Source organism: Fusarium verticillioides, chromosome 1 (genome assembly GCF_000149555.1).
Source record: "Fusarium verticillioides 7600 chromosome 1, whole genome shotgun sequence".
In the NCBI taxonomy this organism is placed as follows: Eukaryota; Fungi; Ascomycota; class Sordariomycetes; order Hypocreales; family Nectriaceae; genus Fusarium; species Fusarium verticillioides.
The window spans coordinates 5,748,177-5,770,192 of record NC_031675.1 but is presented as its reverse complement, the minus strand read 5'-3'; the positions used below and the strand labels follow the sequence as shown (position 1 = coordinate 5,770,192).

Sequence of the window (22,016 nt, the reverse complement as noted above, 5' to 3'; positions counted from 1 at the left end):
GGGGGTTAGGTTAAGCGACTTAATCTCCACGGCGGGGTAGAATCGTCTTCAGTCTCGGGTTGGGCATCCGAACAAAGGATCATGTGGTTCAGCACATTGTTGTGATTTTCCAAGCCTTGGGATAAAAGTTAGCTATGGTAAAAGAGCGTCTGTGTTCTCAAGGAACATAGGACTCATCCAGCATCATCGCCTTTCACCCTGATAGCAGCCTCCGAGCCACCGGAATAGGAATTCTACAGCTTACATATCCAAACACAAACAGTTGTCACTATGCTAGATCTGCTTATAATAGGTGCCGGCTTCTCCGGTCTTCAAGCTGCAATCACAGCCCAAAAAGCCGGTCTCTCCATCGCAATCCTTGAAGCTCGCGACCGAGTCGGTGGTAAATCCTGGACCATTCGCCTCAAAAACACAAATGGAAAAGCAGATCTCGGCGCAGCTTGGGTAAACGATGAACTACAGCCGCTAGTATGGTCATATATCCGACAATTCGGACTTACAGATCAAATCGTAAAGCAAAGGCTTGGCCATAAAGCTGTGATGGTCAGTGCAGATGGGGAGAGGATTGAGTTTCCTTTTGGAATTACACCTGATGTAAGTTATGAAGCATGTTGTGATCTGAACTCTAGGTGAATGTGGGCTGATTGGGATAGTTTACGCTTGAGGAGAAGAAGAATCTCGAGATGGTGAGGGATCATATTCAAGCTGAATCTTTGAAGCCTAATGGTTTCCGAAAAGAGGATGATAAGATCAGTTTGGATCAATATGTTCGAAATCTCGGCGGCGGTCCCAAGACACTTGAGATGGTCAATCTTTGGGTTCGAGTTATGCACGGTCTAGAATCAACTGAAGAATCAGCAGCTTGGTTCATCGAATACTGCCGTACAAATCATGGCCTTCTAGCTATTCGAGCAGATGACCGTACAGGCGGCAATTACATGCGTCTCAAATCAGGCACCCAATCTATCGCCAAGGGTATCGCTGATCTCATCGGCCATGAGCATATCCATCTCTCCAGCCCCGTTTCCTCAATCGAGCAAACCAAATCCGGTGTTATTGTGAGAACAACGACTGGAAAGGCTATCAAGGCCAAGAAGCTCATCATCTCGATGCCTTCAGCTATGCTCAAAGAACTCGCCTTCTCACCTCCTTTACCTCAGCGAGCACAAGATGTCTACAACAACACCAAACTAGGTCATTACAACAAAGCTATCGTGTTTTACAACAAGCCTTGGTGGCGTGATGGCGGCTTCAATGGATTCTTCATGGACTTTCGCGGGCCAGCCTGTGTTGTACGGGATACCTCTTTCGACGATGAAGGGATCTTCGGGTTCACATGTTTCGTCAACGGAAAACCGGGTGAAGAATGGAGTCAGAAATCTCCTGAGACTCGTAGAAAGATTATTCTCGACCAACTTGCGCATTCTTTCGGTTCATCGGAAGCCCATAACCCGGTTGAGTTTGTGGAACAGATCTGGCAGAATGAGGAGTTTAGCCGTGGTGCTCTCGCACCTGTTACCAGGATCGGCCATCTTGTGAAATATAGGGATGTTTATGGAAAACCAGTGGGAAATATTCACTTTGTGGGAACGGAGTATGCGACACACTGGAAGGGATATCTTGAGGGTGCGTTGACGTCGGGGCGTGCTGGAGCGAAGGAGGTTATTGAGGCGCTGAAGGATCAATCTTTGCAGGCAAAGCTTTAACTTGGATGCTCTCGCTGATTGCGGTTAAGGTCTGAGAAATTTGAGTATGTTTTCAATGCGAGATTGTTGGTTTTATTGCTAATGGTGAAGTCCTTTCAACACTACTGTGCCATGGTGCTTAATCGTATACGGCCCCCACCCCTCCAAATAACCAGCTAATCTGGCGCTCCTGGCCAATCCCAAGCATCTCCCTTGTTTTCTTCATGAGCTCGATCTCTGCCAAAATCCATCGCTCGATGGCTGTATGGTAATTACGGTCTGCGATTGAAGTATAACCCCTCAGGTTAAGACGATCCAGAATCTCAAGCAGCTTGGATTCAGTCTCTAGAAACATAGATCCAGGACCGCCAGCCTGAGAAAGAAGCACAACAAGCAGAGCGACAACGGTCTGGTGGTTTTCATCGTCCCTAAAGAGATGCGTGTTTTCTCTCACAGACAGGAGTTTTGCAAAGTGGTCTTGGTATAGTTGGGCGAATCTCCCGACGCTCGACAAGTTCATGTGTCTCGAGTAAAGTAATGCCATGGCCGTCATGACGAGGTCGTCGATTCTCGCGTGGTCGATGGCATAAAATTGCCATTCGAGTTCATTGGAGCCTTTCATCAAGGGGAGGATGTGTTCCAAAACTAAGGCAGATGCTGTTAGTGGCTGGATTTAAGATCACAGGGGAAAGAACTTACAGATAGCTATGAAGGTGCGTTCGCATGGTGTGCGGTGCTCCCAGTCTGGGCTCTTAACCTCGCGAGCATTAGTTGGCATAGTGACCTGAGGAATAGGAATGGCTTCATTTATGCGACTTTCAGGCTCCATGTTGAAAGAGATAAATTGAAAGTAATGTGGTGTGCTGAATGTGATGATGGAAGTTCTGCATTTGAAGTCTCGAGAAGATCCCAAGGTTTGCTTGGTGTTGAGTGATCCTGCCCTTTGACAAGAAGTCAGCTATGAGAAGAAGGTACTCTAAACTCAGCATAACTCCCCCTAAGTTCTCCTAGATTGTAAAAAAGCATGCCTACAACTTTTATGACTGAAGATGAGGGCATTAAAGGTACATCCACTTTTTCGGCCTAGACGAGAAGTGTAGAGAGTGTTTGACCCAAATCTCCATCTCCATCTTGGGTTGAGTGAAGCCTGCGCTCAACTCAGCATCGGCTTCTAAAGCCGAGATTCTCGATGGCGCCAATTCTTGGGCGGCCGCATCGCGAAGGAAAGCGGCGGCAAGAACTTGGACGGAATTGGTGAGGCTTCCACTCCTTCCCTTTTTGTTCAGCGTATCATCTGTGGTCCTCGGGGTCTTCCCCGCATCAACAACTTCCCATAAAACAACAATCTCCAACTCCTCACGAAACCTGACACCTTTGCATCTCCATCTCAAGCCAGACACGGGAGATCCCAGCACCGACGTATCATTCGCGATCGCTGCAGAACAGTACCCATCGCAAACTTCAACTACCGCCCACGATGTCATCGCTCGCCTCAACCCTCAAGGATCCCTCTCTCCTCGTCGATAGGCGCCCTTTCATCAATGGCAAATGGCCCACTTTCACCTCCTCTCAAACATTTCCAGTTTACAACCCCGCGACAAACAAAGTCATCGGCTCAGCACCAGAATGCACCGTCGACGACGTCAACAGCGCCATTTCCGCGGCTTCAGAAGCCTTTCCCTTGTGGCGCGCTCAATCAGGTCGCCAGCGCGCAAAGATAATTCGCAAAATCGCAGAGCTACTCACAGATCACAAAGTTGATATCGCAAAGATCATCACTGCAGAGAATGGAAAGGCGAAAGCTGATGCTGAAGGGGAGGTGATGTTCTCAGCGGGGTTCTTCGAGTGGTTCGCGGAAGAGGCGCCGAGGCTGTATGGTGATGTTGTCCCGCATTCGCAGCCAAATTCGAGGATTCAGGTAATTAAGCAGCCTGTGGGTGTTTGTGGTTTGATCACGCCTTGGAATTTCCCTTTGGCGATGGCTGCGAGGAAAGTCGCTGCTGCACTTGCGGCTGGGTGTACGGTTGTCCTCAAGACGGATGGCGTGACACCTTTCTCGGGGAATGTTCTTGGTGTTCTTGCTGAGCGCGCTGGTTTGCCAAAGGGCGTTCTCAATATCGTCACTGCTCTGGACAACACTCCGAAACTCGGTCTTGCGCTGTGCGAGTCTGACGTCGTCAAGAAGGTCTCCTTCACGGGCTCAACCCGGGTGGGTAAGATCCTGATGAAGCAGTCAGCCGACACTCTCAAGAAGCTATCTCTAGAGCTTGGGGGTAACGCACCTTTCATCGTGTTTGGCGACGCTGATCTCGAGACCGCGGTATCCAGCGCCATCATTGCCAAGTTCAAGGTCACCGGTCAAACCTGCGTTTGCGCCAACAGGATATACGTCCAGGAAAGCATCTACGAGGAATTTTCCAAGCGCCTGATTGAGGAAGTCGCCAAGTTCAAAGTCGGTAACGGCGCTGACCCTTCAGTGACACATGGCCCGATGACGACGAGCGTGGACAAGGTCGAAGAGCATGTCAAAGACGCACTCAATAAGAAAGCGACTCTTCTTTTGGGCGGCCAGCGATTACACGAACTCGGAAAGAACTTCTTCCAGCCGACAGTCCTCGGCGATGTTGACGATACGATGGCGGTGACTTTTGAAGAGACGTTTGGGCCACTTGCGGCTTTGACCAAGTTCAAGACAGAAGACGAGGTGATCGCAAGGGCAAACAAGAGCGATGTCGGACTGGCTTCTTACATCATGACAAACAACCTTGCGAGATCGCACCGCGTGCAGGAGAAATTGGAGTTTGGTATGGTGGCCATCAACACTGGTGTCATCTCAGATTGGGCTGCTCCGTAAGTGCAAACACTCGTTGGAGAGCATCAGTGACTGACTGTTTGTAGATTCGGTGGTGTCAAACACTCTGGTATGGGACGTGAGGGCAGCAAATATGGTGTTGATGATTACATGGTTCTCAAGACAATTGTCACTGGTGGTATCAATACCGTGTACAACCCAAGGCTGTGAAGAAGGAGCATCTTGAACAAACATGCTCAGGCAAATGACATCGCAACAACAATTCTTTGACCCATCAAGGTTGCTTCCACTGCATTCCACGTCATACCTTTGCAGTGAATGGAGTCATTGAGGCTATTGTTGCGATCTTGTGAATAGGCCCCAAACGACAGTGGCAACGACTGACAGCATATCAATTCTCGCATCTACCGAATCGGATCATCTCTTTCCCAAACATCTTTTCGTCAACCTTTCCATCAACCTCCCCATTGACAAAAGAAGAGAAATAACAGCATCACCTCAACATCAGACATGGCTTCCGACAAGATGAAGTCGTCCCCTGTAAAGCCCTCTACCCCCATCGCCATCCCGCCCGGCCGAAACCGCGCCCTTACCATCGACCAGCTTCCTCAACACCATCCTCCCTCCCGTCCCTCAATCCTACCCAAATTTCAGATCCCCCAAAGCGACGCCGCCGCTCCTCCCGATCCCCGCAAGACCGTCAACAAGGAAGACCCTCTTCGCTACGTCGACTCCCTCAAACTCCAAGTCGTCCGCAACCAGCGCGGCGAAACTCTCGGCCTCAAAGTCGTCGACATCAACGCCATAAAACCCGAACGAGCAAACATTTGTGCCCATCTTCACATCGGCAAGGAAAATTCCGGTCTTGTGTTTGATGTCGAGAGCGCTGAGGCGATGAAGGAGCTGTACTCCAAGGCGTCGTTGACGATGGCCTCGGACAGGGTCATGGGGATTTTGTTTGCGCCGCCTGGGGTGGAAGCTGGGGGCATTTCGAAGGATGCGAATTGGTCGTTTTTGTATGATGATGTTGGAGGGGGACACGCGAAGGACGAAAACATGAAGGAGGAGAATATGAAGAAGAGTAGGGATCAGGGTCGGTCAGATGCTCGTTCCCGGCTTCCCTTGCATATGAAGGAGCTTAACCTCAAGGATTGATTTGCTCTGGTGTTTGATTGTACGATGATAAGATCGCTGGCGATGAAAGAGGATGCGATTACTTTACCTTGGAGGGAACATACCCAAGAATAGCTGTTTGATACAGCCAAGTCTCAATCTCTGCGATGGAGCAGGAATAAAGAACACGGATTGCTTCACGCGAGTCCCTTTCAACGTTTTCGATGTCGCTTTGGTAATCTCTTCTTTACTCTCGTCATTTCGATACATGGTCATCATCTGTGTTGCCGCTTGGGCTTGTAATATCTACCCATTTTAGAGGCGCCTCAGGAGCTATTTATTCTCGTGTTGTTCTCACTGCTCCTCTCGTCATCATCACCACCAAGTCCACGTTCATCCTTTCTGAGTGCCTCTTATTCCACGCCTTCCATTGGTGATGTTCTTTGTGCCCACCTTGCATTCCCATGACCCAGTTGTTATCGTGCCCTGCCTCGGGGAGCAAAATACCTGACCTTGATACAGAGTATTAAATTCAACTTGGTAAAAGAAATCCTAAATTTAGAATATCTTTCCCAAGCTTAATAAGAACATCCTAAGTTTAGTAAATATGTCTTAGATCTTTATAAACTTACCTAGATACTGTTGTTACTTAGGTCTAAAGTCCTGAGTTTTCTTCTCTCTCCAACCTCCTCTGCCATTGTTATCATCTTCATCAGTTGCAGCATCAACAGCCTCATCAATACACATACACACAGCAGATATACATCATCACTTCACACCATGGAACCAACACCAAGTGACTCATCGCCAGCCAACTCCTCGTCACCTGATCCGTCAAGCACTTCTCTCGAATTCATAAGCTTCGCAGGAACCACTACCACCAGACGTGAGGATCACCTCAAATGGATATGCAAGTCCATGTCATGCAATACCGTCAACTGTATGTACCGACATACCAATGACCACCAGTGCGGAACTCGACGGAAATGGCCAGCCGACGCTCTCGATAACGAAGACAAGCTCATCGGGTACCTGAGAAGTGTGGACCCGGACGGAAACGAACACTAGCATTATTACCGTCGTCGGGGTCAGAGACGGATGTTCCAGCCAATCCCGCCAGCAGATATTCCCCCGATCTCTCCTAAGGCTTCTCGTATTACTCCTGATTTCAGTGCCACCGATCCCGAGAGCAGCTCCCCTCCGTCTGAGACCCTGGACAGTGCGCCTGGGTCTTCAGGGTCTAGTGATGCCGTTGGAAACAGGGAGACTGGTGGTGGGTCTGAAGTCAGTCATAGTGAAAGAGGGTTTGAGAATGGGCAGAGTCCGGATTGGGATGATGATGATCTTGAAGAACCGGAAGAAAAGCCGAAGGCGGAAGATTCTGAGGGGTCGGACTGATAGCCGGACGATAGAGGATATTCCAAAGGAGGCCCTGAGGGTAATGGAAGTGGTAACAGGAGGAAGAGCGAGTAATCGAGGGTATGGTTAGCAAGGTCATCACTCCACAACAGCGGATATCATTGCATAACAATAGAAATGCAGCGAAGATGTTCAGTATGATCTACCCTATGGCTTGATTACTTATGATCTCTGCCGCATCGTTATCGGCGGCGGTCTTGTGAGGCAAATACTAAACCTTAACATAAGGTATCAAAATAAATTTAATAAAGAGTCCTCTAAACTTAGGCTGCATTTACCTAAATACTTCTATTACTTAGGATTAAGGTCTTAAAGTCTCTTTCCTCCTTTAGGACGGGTTAAACTTATACAGGTCAGTTCATGACCAGACACTACCTTGAGGCGTGCATCGACGACATCGTCAAAGGTGGCCAGGTCAATTACAGTGCCTGTGCGGCCGAAACGAAGTACATATCGTGCCAATTTGAGTGCTCAAATATTTCTGCCTGTCTGGAAGACTTGTGAAAGCGCGTTGCAAAGACAGTGTTACTCGTAGGTAGAGTGGGTGATTGAAGGACTCCCACTTTTGGCTGTGAGTATTGGCAGCTGACTGAGTTCAAGACTTGATTGAGTGACGATTCTTCAATGAGAGTATTGGCATGGCAGTGATTTGGGCATTCTCGCTCTGTGATTGCGATGTGAGGACCAGCCTGTTGTTCTAAGTTCTGTCTACCGGAATAAGCTCTCAGCCACAAGTCTCAACTGTAAATGTAAATAACACTTCTAGCTCACAACTTAGACATCAATGCCATGATGACTGACTTATTGCTACAGTATAAAGCTTATACCATGAAAACCTAAATGATGACTCCTTGGCCGGCCTTGGAGGCGTATAAAAGGGTGCCTCCAATCCCTCGGCCAAAAAAGGTCAGCCTGTCGTTCACGTATATAAGTTGCAAGTCTTGCCACTGCCTAAGGCCACCGCTCACAACATTCCAAGCAAGCACAGCAATACAGAGACTACAATCCTCTTTATACCATCCAACCTATGTAAAATGGCCTCTGCACAGTCAGTCGATCAGAGGGTTTACGCCACGACTAAAGAAGGCGACGACTTCATCCCCAAGACCGCGAAATGGACATGCAAATTTGGACCTACCGAAGCCCAATGTGGGAAAATCAACAATGATATAACAAAAAAGCAATGCGAGAGATGTGGCTTCATACGCTCTGATGCAGTCGCACACGTCGGGGAGAGGCTCGATGAGGGGGCGAAGGGGAGGTGTTGGGAGATCTGCGAGATCGAGGACGATGGGACTGAAGTTTGGACGTATGGCTTCCGTCGTGAATGGAATGAGTGCTGGGCTCGTTCTGGTTCGCATCTGAGGAATCTTTCGGAGGCGAGTTGAAGACGGGATTGCTGCAGGTTTTCTCTCGAAGTTGTAGGCCAGGGATGTTATGTGTGTTTGAGATCGAGGCTGAGCTTACATCACTACAAGTAATTGGGCATTGAACTCGCACATAACAGACGTTGAGAGTTTCATTTGCATTAATGTCACTGATTCAACGCATTTCCTGGGAAGATGTAATTGATTCAGGCTACCTAATGTGTCTGTGACAAACACACCAGCTCTGAGTGTGAATACAGGGAGTGTGTGAGTGGGCATCATGGTAGACTGACTGTGCATCAATGACTGAGTTACTACGCCAGCACTGTAACTCTCTGATTTATGTTTCGTGAGGAGCCGCTTACATCCAGCGTGTATAAATTGAGAGTCTTTCCCATTTGCCATGACCACTCCTCCGAGAACACAGCACTCAGCAATACAACAACAACTATCTCTCTACACAACTACTATACGTATACCTGTATTTCTACAAGATGTCTTCGACACAAGAAGTTCCGCCAAACTGTTACAGGGTGACTGAAGAAGGCGATAGCTTCGTCCCAAAGAACGCTAAGTGGAAATGCAACTTTGGAAGATCATATCGGCCCTACAAGAAGGAGTGCGGAGGGAGAAATGAAGATATACAAAACGACATTTGTTCCAAATGCGGCAACAAACGTGCCAGTGGTTCATCAGCGGACCTTGGAGAGAAGAAACCCGGCAGTAAGGAACCAGAGCCGCTTTGGATGTTCTTCCGTGAGGAAGATGGCACTGAATGGTGGACAATTCATTTCATTGACGACTGATCAGAGGAGCTATACTCATCAGTTTCAGCTTGGTGAATGGTTATAGAGATTCTTAATTTCTCTGATTGATAGAAAGAAAATGAGTTGATTTGACATATGTGCCCGCTTTCTTCCTATCTCGTGACGATGTGACCTCGCGGTTAGTAGAAACGACGTCCTGCGCCTACGTGCATACCTCTTCGAGCCAAAGCATTGCCTGAATAAGAGAAATCAAATGCTGGTTGTATTGTGTCTCTAGAGGCCCGGTTAGTCCACTGGCTCAGGTCGTGGACAGGATAGCGGACTGCCATGAGCCATTCACGCTTCTCCCTTTATCGACACACGACACACTGCAGGTTGTCTCATAACACTGAACAAGGGTTGCCCGAATGTCTTCAAACAGTGATTGAAAATGATTGACTGTGAACAAAATACTTGGAACTACTCTCCTATGACACATAAAAGTGCCAAGCTTCCCTGGCTTGTTACACAGGACATCAAACACTCCCAACAAGACACAACCCTATCATTCACTTCAACCAAAATGACCAAGCCTACTGAAGTCAATATTGCCTGGTGGCTCTGCATGAGCAATACCTGCACAAAGCTGAACGACATTGGCGAGGAGAGATGCAAAGGGTGCGACGCCAAACTTGCTAAGGGAGCAACGGCATGGAGCGTTGATATCAACGAAAGTGGTCAATGCGAGGGAATTGATTCAAAGGGGAAAGCGGTCTGGAACCTTCACGAGGCAAAAAGGGTGGACCTTTCGGAGGCGAGGGCAGAGAGACACCTATCGCTATGAGTAAGGGGTGAGACGAACGGCGAATGGGCAATACAGTCACAATTGACCTCAACATCTGATACAAACTCGGTTTGTCGTGATTAACTATACGATGGCTGTCGATTGATGAAGATGGGAACTTCTTGGTCGTTGTGTGGTGTGCATCAGGCTGTGACTTGTGTACACAACGCCCGAAAGGACTGCCAAAGATTCAGGGCTGTACACTTTTCCCTACTCAATCACTTCCCACTAGAGCCTCTTCAATCCAATTAATCTCATTGCTTACAGGGACAATTATCGTCCCCATCCTTGTTCTAAATAAGTCCTCGCAATGCACCACCTCGTGTCGAAGCAAGCAACCCCCAAACAACCAGCACGTACCAAACTCCCTTGCATCCATCACAACATACCATGGCTCCAGTCACTTCCATTCGCGGCGATCATACCATGTGGCAATGCATGACCACAGTCAACGACGAGTACTGTGAAGTCAACCCCATGTTTGAGTATGGCCTGGACGACAAAGGCTGTGCCATCAGAGTACCGATCCTAGGATGTCCAAAATGAAAATTGGGTCGAAGAAATGGAACTTTGGCATTGAGGGATAATTGGGAAATAATCGGACACCTTGAGGATTATACTACTCTGGGAGAAGAGGTCTGGGAATATGATGTTCCTTATGATGTTGATGAGCCAGATCCGGTTTTGTATCGAACTGTTGCCGGTTTCGGGGACGGCGATATTATATACGATGATGTGGGCAATGATCGAGCTGCTAATGGGGATTAGGAGAGATAAGGATCTGGATGCACGCGACGGGGGAACTTGAGGATATCATGATACGAGCTCATCTTAAGACACTGCTCCAACAACTGGGTTCTATTGAGGAACACGGCTATAGTTTACTTCTTCTTGTCCCTCCATTTAGTCTCAGAGGTTAAAATTTGCTCGCCATGAGACACCATCTAGGTCTCCAGTTCATAATGCCACATCTCGACATTATCTATATCAACACTCCCAAGAACTCCAAGTTTGTGTCCCTCTCGAGTCATAGCAAAGGCAAATCTTGGCTCGCGAATAGCGGCGCACTTTCTGCACTGGTTCTCCCACATATTCATTGTTGTATTGCAGAAACCCCCGTTACGCTCGGGTCTCACGCACTTCCAATGGGTGTGATCATCGCGGACGGTGGTCGTACGTTCCATAAGAGGCATTTTCGGGTAATCAGATGAGCCTTTGAAAGCTTCGTATGTTTGGGTTCCGTGGTTGAAATTGTTGGTTATGCATGTACTAGATTGTCAGACTGTCTGGGAAACGTGGGATTGTGCACTGTTGAGTCAAGGAGGAAACAGTCAGGTTTATAATGTTCATATCATGTTACCCTGAATCATTTCTCGCAGCACAAATTGCAGCGCTTCATGGCTACATATACGCTGTTTATCACTGCAGAAGAGGCTCAGACTAGCTGTGATCCCATGTCTCTTCACCAACTAAGTCCACCGTGACAAGAGTCGCAAGTTTCGTTCCAACTGCATCAAGAACGTCCGTATCTCTGACTCCCCGTTGTCAACCGGACATGGTTCGCTTTATATTATAGATTGAGATTGGGGTATTGCAGTTATCTATGGGCGTGAGAAACCTGGCGCACCTCTATTGAGTATGGTCAGCGCAGTGTGTATTGGTATAACATTATATTTATCCACGACCTGACATGTGCAGCAGGGCTGTTCAGATGATGTTCTGGTTGGCAATTATAATCATGTTCAAACTAGTGATATTTTTTTTACGCGAAAAGTCCGTGAGAACAGGAAGAACGAATTACCAAAGGCTTTATATAAAGTCTACGTTAGTCCAGGTCACGCCCTATGGCTGATGATATCACGAATCAGCCCCGTTCATCTATGTGAGCTATCATAGTCTATCTCTCCCAAACTACTTTCTCGGATACGGGGCATTATAAAACCACAACTCTGTACCATCTGTATCGATGGAAGCAAGCATCCCAAGCATGCGGTCGTCACTCGTCAGGGCAATTGAGCGGATCCCGCGCTCCGCGCCACAGTCTTCACATTCCTTCTCAGTCATCGGGGTCTTCCCATCGCAAAGGTTTCCACTAGTGAGTTTACTACAGCGCCAGTGTGTATGGTCGCTGCGGACGTCAGCTGTATATCCGTCCCAGGGCATGTTGCGGTGTCTTGTAAGTAAGTTGTCGATCTGGCACTTTTATGTTAGGAGGAGGAATAGCGAGACTTTGGTGTATTTATAGTGTTTGTATACGCTGAATCAGAAGTCCCATACCAGGATATCTCCTTTGGTTCGACACTGATCAGCTACAGCCGTTCCTGTGGGTCTCATAGTGCCAAATCTCTTCACCATTCGGACCAACAGATTGCAGAGTCCCAAGCTGGTATTCATTGTGTGCCTCTGCCCACGAGCCCTTCTTCCGTCTGCTACCACATGAAGTACAATGTTCTTGACTCATCTCAAATCGTCCATTGCACTCTTCTCCTCCTGGTCCATCCCTACAACGCCAGTGAGTGTGGTCGCCGCGGACTGTGGTCGTGATTGCTTCATCCTTATCAGGCTCAGGCATGGTTGTATCGTTTTTTATATTTGTAGGTCAAGAGTTTGAGTTGTTTGAAGTTGTACTAAGACGTTGATGTGTGTGCTGTTTGAGTGAGAGTCACTGGCTGAAGGGACGCTATTATATATAACATAGGCCATGGATCGGGTGTACTATTCATTATCAGGCAAACATTTCGTCACTGGGCTTGTATACGCTGAGCTCATCAGATCCATGAATCAGTAAACTACAGACAATGCATCACTATTCACATAACTACCTGTGTTCACTGCTGAGCCTGACCTTGCAGCTCACATTCCCTCCATCGCAGTGTCAGTTGGCGCCTCGCGACTCTCCTCCTGCAGCTCAGGGAAATACTCCCACCACTCATTGATTCCCTTGGTGATAGAAACCAGCATACCAAGATACATCTCATCCTCGGTCAGCGCAGCTGCGCCGACTCTGCGAATACACCAGCATTTCGTACAGACTCGCTCGCCCATCTTCATGACCTCTTGGCACTCCATGATCTCGCCTTTGTCGTTCTTTCCAACTTTCTCGTTGCACTCCCACTTGGTGTGGTCTTTGCGAACGATGGTTGTTGAGCGGCCGGGCTTCATCCAAGGGCTGATGCGGCCGGATGCCAGGGCCTTATGCAAACGGTTGGTAGGCATGATAGCAATATGTTGGTGCAGTAGTTACGAAGGGTGGCAGTACGGTTGAAGTAACTTGAAGAGCAAGAGTAAATGATTTGTAGGGGCAATTTATAGACTTCTTTCTATACTGAACCACTGAACGCCGATATGTGATGTTCACCCTACCAAGCCTGAACAGGCTCAATTGTGGACGCCGTTCACTTTGAGATTATAGTGCCATTTCTCTGTTCCATCAGCCTCAAAGTCAATAAGGCTGCCCAACACTTCATCGTTCTGAGATAGAGCAACAGCGTTCTTCCCGCGTCGCTGTCCGCAGTGTGTACAAGTATCGACGTTCATACTCATAGTGGCAACGCATCTGGCATGACCTGGTTCATCGATCATTTTGTGACATTTCCACTTTTTGTGATCACCCCGAATTTGGGTTGTTGTCTTTTGAACATTCTCTGACATTGTGACGATGTATGTGGTGGTGTTGCAATGTAATTATTGGTGACCTCTTGGTGTAAGTGAGTGCAGGGTTGCGTTGTCGGTCCGCCGTGAAATTGATGAGCGAGTGGAGGGGAGGGTGAGATCTTCCCAGATATATACATGAGTTCATGCAGGTGATCTCATGAATGAAAAGTGATTCGACGATAAGAGTTACACATGTACCAATGTGAATCACATTCGGAGTGTTCAGTATCAGTGATTGCTCGCGTTTGCGGCTCAAATGACCACCAGGTTTAACAACACTAGACACATAATTAGTGTAGTCGCTAAAAAGAAGTTGTTCACTCACAAAGTAGATTCTGCGAGCCTTTGAGCATATTCCCTGCAGTACTGTCATGATGACGCCGAGTTACATTTTTCCGGGACAAATCTTGATCTCCTTATGCATGTAACGTTGACAGTGCCCCTGCTATCCTATAAATAAATGATATGTATAACATTCAAAAAGCCTAAATGAACATGTTTGCGTAGCTCTTCTTTGGGTAATACTTGATGAGATTCACAATCAGCCTGTGATAGTAGAGACGAGTTCTTTCATTACAATCTGAACTGAACAGACACTGATCCCAATATTTGAAGATTGCATTATTCATTTCGCCAATTATATCGTAGAAAGGTATAATGATCATAGAGTAGGGGAGTTCTGTTGTGTTGGCGATTGGGACATTACGCGGGAGGCATATGGGTAGAACAAATGATCTTCGATTGGGCCATGCGCAAGTCTGGATGCTCAAGAGAACTCATCAGAATTATTGCTCAATCGTCATTTCTATCGCGATGATATTGTGTCGTCGTCATGGACATGATCGCTCGAGTCCCTCATCTTGATCACTCTCCCTCCTCCGTCCACTTCCCATTCGCGCCACTTCAACGTAGCCTCTTTGGATTCCACGCCCAGACTTTTTCATCTGTCTTGTCCAATTGCCCAATGATATTCAAGTCCTTATCCAGAGCAGCTGCTCCAGGCTGACGGTCGGTTTTGCAATAAACACATGCTTCGTCGGCCAGCTTGTTGACATTTGGCGTTTTAACATTGGCACAGCGCACGCATCTCCAGTGGGTGTGTTCACTTGCTCTGTCCACTTCGTCAGACATTTTGGTTTTATATTAGAAGAGCTCTTTTGTGTGTGATTGTGTTGTTGTTTGTGGATGCATGGACTTGAAGAATGGGACAAGGGCGTCACTTATACCAGGTTGCCAGTGGCTAAATTACGAATGGACCACAGCCAAGGCGATCAATTCACTTGCTCCAGTACTGAAGTCTCATATCCTGTAGTGACTATGTGCTAGATAATCGCGTGTCTTCAACACTGTTCACTGTTCATACGCCCTTTGTTCAGAGACAAAGCCACGAACTCATCACGGCCTTCATGTCCAAGTAGGCCAGCAACGGGTCAGTTTCATCAGTAAGTGGAAGGTCAGTTATCGCCCTGATTCCTAGCACAATAACCACAGTCTAGAACTGCTGAGTCGAAAACCAGCAATGGAGTGCCGTACAATAAGATGAGGTCACGAGAGGAGCAAACCCTACAAGCAGAATACAATCTTATGACTCGGTTTTATCTTTTCTACACGGTTATTCCCAAGTCAAACATTGGAAGAAGTAAAGCTGAAACTTCTTCATTGTTTTTTGTCTCAAAGAGTGATGTCTAAGATAGACTTTTATGAGAAAACAAAAGCATGCGTGACCATGGGCCATGAGAGCCTGTCCAACTTCAAGCCTTGCCGATGTCCATATTAAATATATGTTGTATAATGACAACTCTAATACCTCCTATGGCTCCCGTTTGTGGTCGCTCCGTTCTTGGTCGCTTTGTTTGTAGTTCTTGAACTCGTTCGTCTTCTAATCATCTTCACATCAGGCGGCTGGAGCATTGTTGAGGTCCTCCACGTCGTACACCCAGATTGTCTCCTTATACGTAGTGTCGTGGCTCCAAAGCCACCCAATGTATCGATCATTTTCATCCAGAGCCCTCACCTTCACCGCACCATTGATCTCGTACCTGCACATTCGACACGTCAAAGTATTGACATTGTTGAGGGTGTCACAAGTCTCACAGGAACGACGAGTGAGAGGCCGTTTACATTCCCAGGTTTTGTGTCTAGGATCGGGTTTATCTGAATAAATCTTTGTGTTGTCTGATTGAGGCATTGGGTTGTTTGATTGAGGCATTGTTTAGGATCAAAAGTGAGTGGTAGATAGGACTGTCGGAATATTGGTGAGTTGCGCATGTCAGTTGTATTCGTGTCTGAGTTGCTTGAGATGGTGTGATGAACTTAGCCATCCAAAAGGCTTTATATTAACGGAGATGGTAGACTGATCTATAGGCTCGTCACTGCCATCGAGGTTGATTCACTCTTAACTTTGTTTGGTTATTGCACTGAGATCAGAGTAGAGCATCTAATCAGCCCTGATATGCGACTCAGCTTCAGAGACAGGAGAACTCATTCTTACAGCATTCCCTCTAAGTGCCCGGCCATCTGTGACTATTCTTCAACCAAAGAGTGAAACATGGATAGGTCATATTACTCGCAGAAGCTTGGGAGCATATTCCTTCCGTCTGCCTTCCGTCTCTCTCGATCCGCGGAGCAATCATTCATCAAGCAACCATTCTTTCGACTATCACTAACAGCAACCATCTCCTGCAAGATATCTTTCATAAATGAAGTGTAGATCCCCTTTATCTCGTCGTCCGCACAAGCACGGTCGTCGACAAGTGCACACAAGTGAAACAGCTAAACAAGCGAAGCTCAAACCGTTCTATAATTTATTGTCCTAGAAGCATAGTCCAAGATAGACTTTGGTGAAAAAAATAACAAGCATCATAGCCCATGAACCATGACCTATCCCGATTACTGAAAACCCATCTTCAAATCTGCTGATTCCCAACCCCAAAGTGGACATACGCGGTTGAAGTGTCAATTCTAACGTCTTCCATGATTCCCGTTGATGACAGCTCCATTGGTTCCCGCTCCATTCGTAGACGATCCGTCGGTTGCTCCATTTGTGGACTATCCGGGGATTGTGCCTCGGGGTACAGGCGCATTGTTCCCAGGCGCATCCTCCATAATTGGACCTGGATGGAGAAAAAACCAAAGGTATTTCCATATCACCACACCATCGTCGTAGTCGTGGAGCTCCCCGATTTCTTTTTCGTCCTTATCCTTGGCCTTGACCTTTATCCAACCGTCGACTTCGTAGCCACACTTCATGCACATCAGATCGTTGACATCGTTGTGGGTGTTGCACTTGGTACCATCGGTATCGTTGGCCTTCTTTTCGCACAGCCAGAGCGTGTGCTTGGGGTGAACGGTAGTTGTAGGGTCTCCATATAGAGGAGGCATGATGGAAAGGGGAGTATGGGCGTGTGAGGATGATGGCGATTATTAGTTGTATATGTAAGCTGCTTGTGTGTCTGAGTTGCTTGAGCTGATGAGTTGAACTTGGCCGTCCAAAGATCGTAACTTATACTCGTGAATACCAAGGAATTACCGATAGGTTCACCACTGCCATGGCGGTCGGTTCACCATCAGCGACTAATTGACACTGACACTGAGGCCATAGAACAGCATCTATTCAGCCTTTTATGTCGTCTCCTTCAGTGTTGGAGCATTTGAGCATCACAGCAATCGGTCCAAGTGGTCAAACATCAGTGACAACTACTCGCCCGGTGAGTGAAACGGGGATAGAGCTTGTTCACAGAGGTTTATGGCATGGCGATCATTTTCTACCGTCACCTCGGTAAATAACTCTTCAACTCCTGTCACATCGCCAAATCTTTCCCGCTATCATTCTGCATGGCCTCGCTTCATGTCCTAGCGAGGTGCTCGACAAGTACACAGCCACTCGAAACGCTTGGAATGCCAATGGATGAACAAGATTGACCAGGGGGGACACATCAAGCACGACGACCCCGACGCATCCAAATACTGCGACGCCCATACTGAAGATGTAGCCAAGATCAATGAATCGTATCGCATTGAGGTTGGGGTTGAGTCGTGGGGTTACCTTTGCCCCTGGTGTTCACTGGGCTCAGAGAGAGGAGATGAAAGACACTTTGGGCTTTGTTACGAGCTAAGATCTAGTCAAAGTCGTGCCTGTCACAAACGGAGCATGCAAGATGGTTCTGGGAAGTCGCTGTCCTGAGACCGCCGGTCTGGGTAAGGTAGGGTAGTCACTTCTACCGGTTCTGGGCTGTGACAGAGGAAGGTCAGCTGATTTCAGAGAAGGCGCTGCAGTTGATGGGACTTGCTGTCATTCGTGTCGGTATTCACGTGGATACTGCAGGTACCAACATCCTTCTTCATCACCATTGCATCCGAAAACTTCTTCTCTTCTCCATCATCATTCCAAATCATCAAGGCAGCAGAACTTCACAACCATCAATACCGCTTCGGATACATCAAAATTACATCATCCAATTACTGTATACTCAAAGATCATCGCCCAGCCTTTTCATTTCGCGCCTCCTGCAACGCTGTGTTGGCCCCAACCGGCCTGAAAACAAGGTGAGCTGCCCCTCAAGGAGCAACAAACATCAGATCCTGATATAGGATGTCAAAACTGAGTTTTGGTATCCTAAAGGATCCTAAACTTGATCAAGGATCCTAATCTTGATAAAAGCACTCTAAATTTAGTGAGAGATATCCTAAATTTATGCTAAGCTGCCTAAGTCTTTTTGTCATTTAGGATCAAAGCCTGAGCTTTTGCCCAACCCACCACTTTCTACACAATAACTAACCTCGTTCAGACATTATGGACCCGTCTCAACCTGGCTCTGTTTCTCTCGACTCCTTCGTCACAATGAATCAGCGCCTGGATCAACTCTACCACCTCGGCGTGCTGAGGGTCAAATTGCAAGCAGACGAGCAAGGCTTTCCCACATTCGTCGCCATGCCTGATAAGCCTCTCGGGTTTTCGGTACCAACGAATTACGACCGAGTGTGTGCAATGATCGCCATCATTGAAGCGAGGGACAAGGAGCGCACCCACTTGGCTTAGAGAGATCTGTCAGTGACGCTTAAACACTTATTTACGACGACTGGGGAAGAACGTATTGTTAAGGCAACCCTCGCAGCGTTCAGGGATACTGAGTTTGTTATTTCACAAGATTTCGAACTCATGAACGATTTTTTGGCAAAGTCGACCACGTTTGCCACGGCTCAGCAGCTGGCGGATGGCGGGCACACCCTTACCAGGTGTCCTCAGGCTATGGCCCGCATCATTAGATATGATGGTGGCATTGAGGATAAACAGTGGTGGTGGGACAGCATCGCCCACGATGTCAAAGAACGATATAACCAAAAGTCCTTCTACCTGATCAACGGATTTTCCGACGAAATGGCCCGAGCAAGAGACGAAAAAGGGCGCGCTTATGCCGTGGGGAATGTGGCACAGGCAGCCAAACATGTGAAAGAATTCCTGAAATGGCAACTTAATGCTGATTTGATGAGGGCTATGGAAGACGCGATGAACGGTTTTCAGTGGTCATCATCCCCATCATCCGATGACCAGTCAATGCGCTCGGAAGAGGCTTAACCTCCAAGTCACAGCACTTATTCCCCCAGAGATTATTAGACATGGCCGTCAGAGCGAAAAAAGGCGCTTCCTCCTCACACTTTAGCGAATCAATAACAAGCATTTCATAATCGATACGGATGTTGCAACAGTGAATGTATTCCTCGATCCTCGCATCCCTCTTTACAAGATCCATCCCCTAGTACACGTAGCGGAAGCTCAGGTTCTCCTTATCCGTAAGATCCTCCCAAGCCTGTCCCGTGTAAGTCGAACTAGCCTCCGCGACACCCGACTCAGCCAGCGCATCACGCTTCTTGTTCTCTCGTCGAAGATACCATCTCAGAGAGACGATAACGATGACAAGAAGACAGTAGCAGCCGAGATGAGTGGCGAAAGCGATGAAGTAGCGGGGCCCGTCGTGGGAGAGGAAGACCTGAGGACCGATGGCGTTACCGGCTGCCCAGACGATGAAGTTGGTGGCGACTGCGACAGTCTTCTTTGTTTGGCCGGCGATGTTTCGGGAGATCATGGAGAGTGCGAGAGTTTGGGCGGACCAGAAGGATAGGGTTATGTAGTATGAGATCAAAAGACCGATGTGTTGCGCTGTTGTCTTGTTGGGGAGGGTCATGAGGAGGATTGTGCCGATGAAGGACCTAAGTTGTCAGCAGTGATCAAGACGAAGAAGCAGAATAGACTCACGGGATACAGAAGCCAAGCATGACCAACAGATTCTGGCTCGTCTTCTTGACAAGCCAGGCCGACGACAACAGGACAATAACAATGTAAAAGCCCAACACCATCGCCAACAGCTGCGTCTCGAGGGTACTAAACCCAAAACTCTTAATAATAATATTCGCAAAAGCACCAAGACCCGATGTAGGAAGTGTCGTGCACAGCGCGATGAGAGCATAGCCCCAAACCTGAGGATCCTTGAGACCCTCGATGAACTGCTCCTTCTTGAACGTCTTGTTCTGGATACCAGTCTGGTTATCGCGCACACGCTCGACCATCTCGTGCTTCTCCTGCTCGGTCCAGCATTTGGCTCGCATCGGTGAGTCGGGCATCCACCAGCCGACGAATATGCCAAAGACTACGGAGATGACGCCGTAGGAGAGGAAGAGCCATTGCCAGGACTTGAGGGGGCCGGTTTTGATGAGGGAGAAACAGTAGGCTAGAAGACCGCCGACGATCTGCTGGGCGCCGTTCATCATGTACCTTGTAATGGTCAGTGAGATGTTACAGTGAGAGGGGTGAGGGAGGCTTACCAGTAGGTGACTCGGGAGGCTTGTTCCTCACGGCGGTACCAGATGGCTGAGAGGATAACGAAGCATGGTTGACAGGCTGACTCAAAGATACCGAGTAGTGTTCGTACGATAACGAGACCCTTGAAGTCTTGACAAGCAGCGTGGCAAGCTAGGCAAGCTCCCCAAGCGACGATGCAGAAGGAGAGATATTTCGCAATAGGGACTCGAGCAATGAGCCAGTTCTGAGGATATTCGACAACGAGAATAGCGAGGTAAATACAAGTCGTAAGCCACGAGAACTGCACCAGTTAGCACACCGTCCCTAACAACAACAAAGAAAGGTCCTAACTCACATGCTGAGACACAGTCCCATCAGGATTCTCCAACCCCGTATCAGCAGTCAACCCCATAATCGACGCAAACGACAACGTCCCCTTATCAATAGCCTGCAGAAAGTACGTAAAGATCATAATAACAAGGACCCTCTTGTCAATCATCTTCCGCAGCTCCGCACTGCGCTCGGGCGAGATGTTGATGCGCACGTCTGAGACATATTGCGCGAGTTCCTTGTCGACTCGCTCAGAGTGCTGAGTCGGCTTTTCGAGATCTTCGACCTCGTCGACGGATCTCTTGCGCTGAATTTCCGAAGCCATCTCGATCTTGTAATTGGGGTAAGATTGAGGATGAGATTAGGTGAACGATACAGAAGGGGGTTGTCTTCCTTTTATGATATCCGGTAATGGGGCGGGAATCTGGGGCCCCAGATGTCAACGTTACTTGTAAGAAATACCCCATATTGCCCCAGTTTCTCTACTCCATCAAGATTGAGTATTTTAACACTGTTTATCTCGTGGGAGTTTTGCCCGAGAGCCGAGTGAGAAGGAGGATTTATCTACAAGTTACAACTCGGCAACGCGGCATCTCCAGGGTTTCGTCACTGGGGATCCGCTCTACGGGTGAATAAGCCCTGGTTAAGGTATGCCAGGGACGGGTAGGATCAGCGTATGACATGATTTGCTGGGTTGTTTGAGGACAGGAGGCTCCTGTGTTGACCCCGTACAGAGTGGACGGTTGCATGGGAGAGATATGCTTCTCTTCAATCTGGCATGGCTTTATCTTGAGGGTATGAACTCCTCTGAAAGTCCACTGCATCTATACCCGGTCACATAGAGCTTCATTCGAGATAATGATCATAAGTAACATCTCTAACTCCCCTTTAATAGCATATCCAACGGTAATAACGACAACGCTGTGCCTTACGCCTCAACGTAACAGCCGCATCCGTCCCGTCTCTTGGCGATGAATTTGGAGAATCCAAGTAAGTAAGCGGCTCTTTTCGAATCTACTCCGCACCTACAAATTTTCTCCGTCACCGAAAGGCAAGGCGAAGCGACAGCCTTAGGGAGCAAGAAAACACGAGAACTTAAATTTAGGATGACAAAATGAGATCGATAAAGGGTATCCTAAGCTCATCCTAAATCTAGACTACGTTACCTAAATCTTTTTGTCACTTAGGCTTAAGGTCCCAAGTTTTATTTCCTCCCCTAGGACGGCCAGTGAAAGAGGAAGACTTCTCCG

At 47.9% G+C, this 22,016-nt stretch overlaps 16 protein-coding genes across 16 annotated transcripts; 9 read left to right on the top strand and 7 right to left on the bottom strand.

The window, feature by feature from the left end:
* Positions 1-270: 270 nt before the first annotated feature.
* On the top strand, positions 271-1,706 carry FVEG_00169 (monoamine oxidase; the record flags this gene model as incomplete). Its single annotated transcript, XM_018886601.1, has 2 exons — positions 271-594; positions 654-1,706. The coding sequence occupies 2 exons, from the start codon at positions 271-273 to the stop codon at positions 1,704-1,706; spliced, it is 1,377 nt and encodes a 458-aa protein (XP_018742184.1).
* A 118-nt stretch (positions 1,707-1,824) lies between these two features.
* On the bottom strand, positions 1,825-2,514 carry FVEG_14599 (hypothetical protein; the record flags this gene model as incomplete). Its single annotated transcript, XM_018903532.1, has 2 exons — positions 1,825-2,330; positions 2,385-2,514. 2 exons carry the CDS (start codon positions 2,512-2,514, stop codon positions 1,825-1,827), a joined length of 636 nt encoding a protein of 211 aa, XP_018742185.1.
* Positions 2,515-3,162: 648 nt separating this feature from the next.
* Positions 3,163-4,707, top strand: FVEG_00170 (succinate-semialdehyde dehydrogenase (NADP+); the record flags this gene model as incomplete). The annotated part of the gene is made up of 2 exons (XM_018886602.1): positions 3,163-4,535; positions 4,584-4,707. The coding sequence occupies 2 exons, from the start codon at positions 3,163-3,165 to the stop codon at positions 4,705-4,707; spliced, it is 1,497 nt and encodes a 498-aa protein (XP_018742186.1).
* A 300-nt stretch (positions 4,708-5,007) lies between these two features.
* Positions 5,008-5,652, top strand: FVEG_00171 (hypothetical protein; the record flags this gene model as incomplete). Its single annotated transcript, XM_018886603.1, has 1 exon — positions 5,008-5,652. One exon carries the CDS (start codon positions 5,008-5,010, stop codon positions 5,650-5,652), a length of 645 nt encoding a protein of 214 aa, XP_018742187.1.
* Positions 5,653-6,390: 738 nt separating this feature from the next.
* Positions 6,391-6,678, top strand: FVEG_14600 (hypothetical protein; the record flags this gene model as incomplete). The annotated part of the gene is made up of 1 exon (XM_018903533.1): positions 6,391-6,678. One exon carries the CDS (start codon positions 6,391-6,393, stop codon positions 6,676-6,678), a length of 288 nt encoding a protein of 95 aa, XP_018742188.1.
* A 30-nt stretch (positions 6,679-6,708) lies between these two features.
* FVEG_00172 (hypothetical protein) lies at positions 6,709-7,008 on the top strand (the record flags this gene model as incomplete). Its single annotated transcript, XM_018886604.1, has 1 exon — positions 6,709-7,008. The coding sequence occupies one exon, from the start codon at positions 6,709-6,711 to the stop codon at positions 7,006-7,008; it is 300 nt and encodes a 99-aa protein (XP_018742189.1).
* A 1,055-nt stretch (positions 7,009-8,063) lies between these two features.
* Positions 8,064-8,417, top strand: FVEG_00173 (hypothetical protein; the record flags this gene model as incomplete). The annotated part of the gene is made up of 1 exon (XM_018886605.1): positions 8,064-8,417. The coding sequence occupies one exon, from the start codon at positions 8,064-8,066 to the stop codon at positions 8,415-8,417; it is 354 nt and encodes a 117-aa protein (XP_018742190.1).
* Positions 8,418-8,890: 473 nt separating this feature from the next.
* FVEG_00174 (hypothetical protein) lies at positions 8,891-9,202 on the top strand (the record flags this gene model as incomplete). Its single annotated transcript, XM_018886606.1, has 1 exon — positions 8,891-9,202. The coding sequence occupies one exon, from the start codon at positions 8,891-8,893 to the stop codon at positions 9,200-9,202; it is 312 nt and encodes a 103-aa protein (XP_018742191.1).
* Positions 9,203-9,725: 523 nt separating this feature from the next.
* Positions 9,726-9,986, top strand: FVEG_14601 (hypothetical protein; the record flags this gene model as incomplete). The annotated part of the gene is made up of 1 exon (XM_018903534.1): positions 9,726-9,986. The coding sequence occupies one exon, from the start codon at positions 9,726-9,728 to the stop codon at positions 9,984-9,986; it is 261 nt and encodes an 86-aa protein (XP_018742192.1).
* Positions 9,987-10,930: 944 nt separating this feature from the next.
* On the bottom strand, positions 10,931-11,179 carry FVEG_14602 (hypothetical protein; the record flags this gene model as incomplete). The annotated part of the gene is made up of 1 exon (XM_018903535.1): positions 10,931-11,179. The coding sequence occupies one exon, from the start codon at positions 11,177-11,179 to the stop codon at positions 10,931-10,933; it is 249 nt and encodes an 82-aa protein (XP_018742193.1).
* Positions 11,180-12,839: 1,660 nt separating this feature from the next.
* On the bottom strand, positions 12,840-13,202 carry FVEG_00175 (hypothetical protein; the record flags this gene model as incomplete). Its single annotated transcript, XM_018886607.1, has 1 exon — positions 12,840-13,202. One exon carries the CDS (start codon positions 13,200-13,202, stop codon positions 12,840-12,842), a length of 363 nt encoding a protein of 120 aa, XP_018742194.1.
* Positions 13,203-13,364: 162 nt separating this feature from the next.
* FVEG_14603 (hypothetical protein) lies at positions 13,365-13,637 on the bottom strand (the record flags this gene model as incomplete). The annotated part of the gene is made up of 1 exon (XM_018903536.1): positions 13,365-13,637. The coding sequence occupies one exon, from the start codon at positions 13,635-13,637 to the stop codon at positions 13,365-13,367; it is 273 nt and encodes a 90-aa protein (XP_018742195.1).
* Positions 13,638-14,543: 906 nt separating this feature from the next.
* On the bottom strand, positions 14,544-14,771 carry FVEG_14604 (hypothetical protein; the record flags this gene model as incomplete). The annotated part of the gene is made up of 1 exon (XM_018903537.1): positions 14,544-14,771. One exon carries the CDS (start codon positions 14,769-14,771, stop codon positions 14,544-14,546), a length of 228 nt encoding a protein of 75 aa, XP_018742196.1.
* A 1,917-nt stretch (positions 14,772-16,688) lies between these two features.
* FVEG_00176 (hypothetical protein) lies at positions 16,689-17,021 on the bottom strand (the record flags this gene model as incomplete). Its single annotated transcript, XM_018886608.1, has 1 exon — positions 16,689-17,021. The coding sequence occupies one exon, from the start codon at positions 17,019-17,021 to the stop codon at positions 16,689-16,691; it is 333 nt and encodes a 110-aa protein (XP_018742197.1).
* Positions 17,022-18,432: 1,411 nt separating this feature from the next.
* FVEG_00177 (hypothetical protein) lies at positions 18,433-19,215 on the top strand (the record flags this gene model as incomplete). Its single annotated transcript, XM_018886609.1, has 2 exons — positions 18,433-18,618; positions 18,679-19,215. 2 exons carry the CDS (start codon positions 18,433-18,435, stop codon positions 19,213-19,215), a joined length of 723 nt encoding a protein of 240 aa, XP_018742198.1.
* A 178-nt stretch (positions 19,216-19,393) lies between these two features.
* FVEG_00178 (hypothetical protein) lies at positions 19,394-21,091 on the bottom strand (the record flags this gene model as incomplete). Its single annotated transcript, XM_018886610.1, has 4 exons — positions 19,394-19,847; positions 19,894-20,409; positions 20,460-20,737; positions 20,792-21,091. The coding sequence occupies 4 exons, from the start codon at positions 21,089-21,091 to the stop codon at positions 19,394-19,396; spliced, it is 1,548 nt and encodes a 515-aa protein (XP_018742199.1).
* Positions 21,092-22,016: the final 925 nt, after the last annotated feature.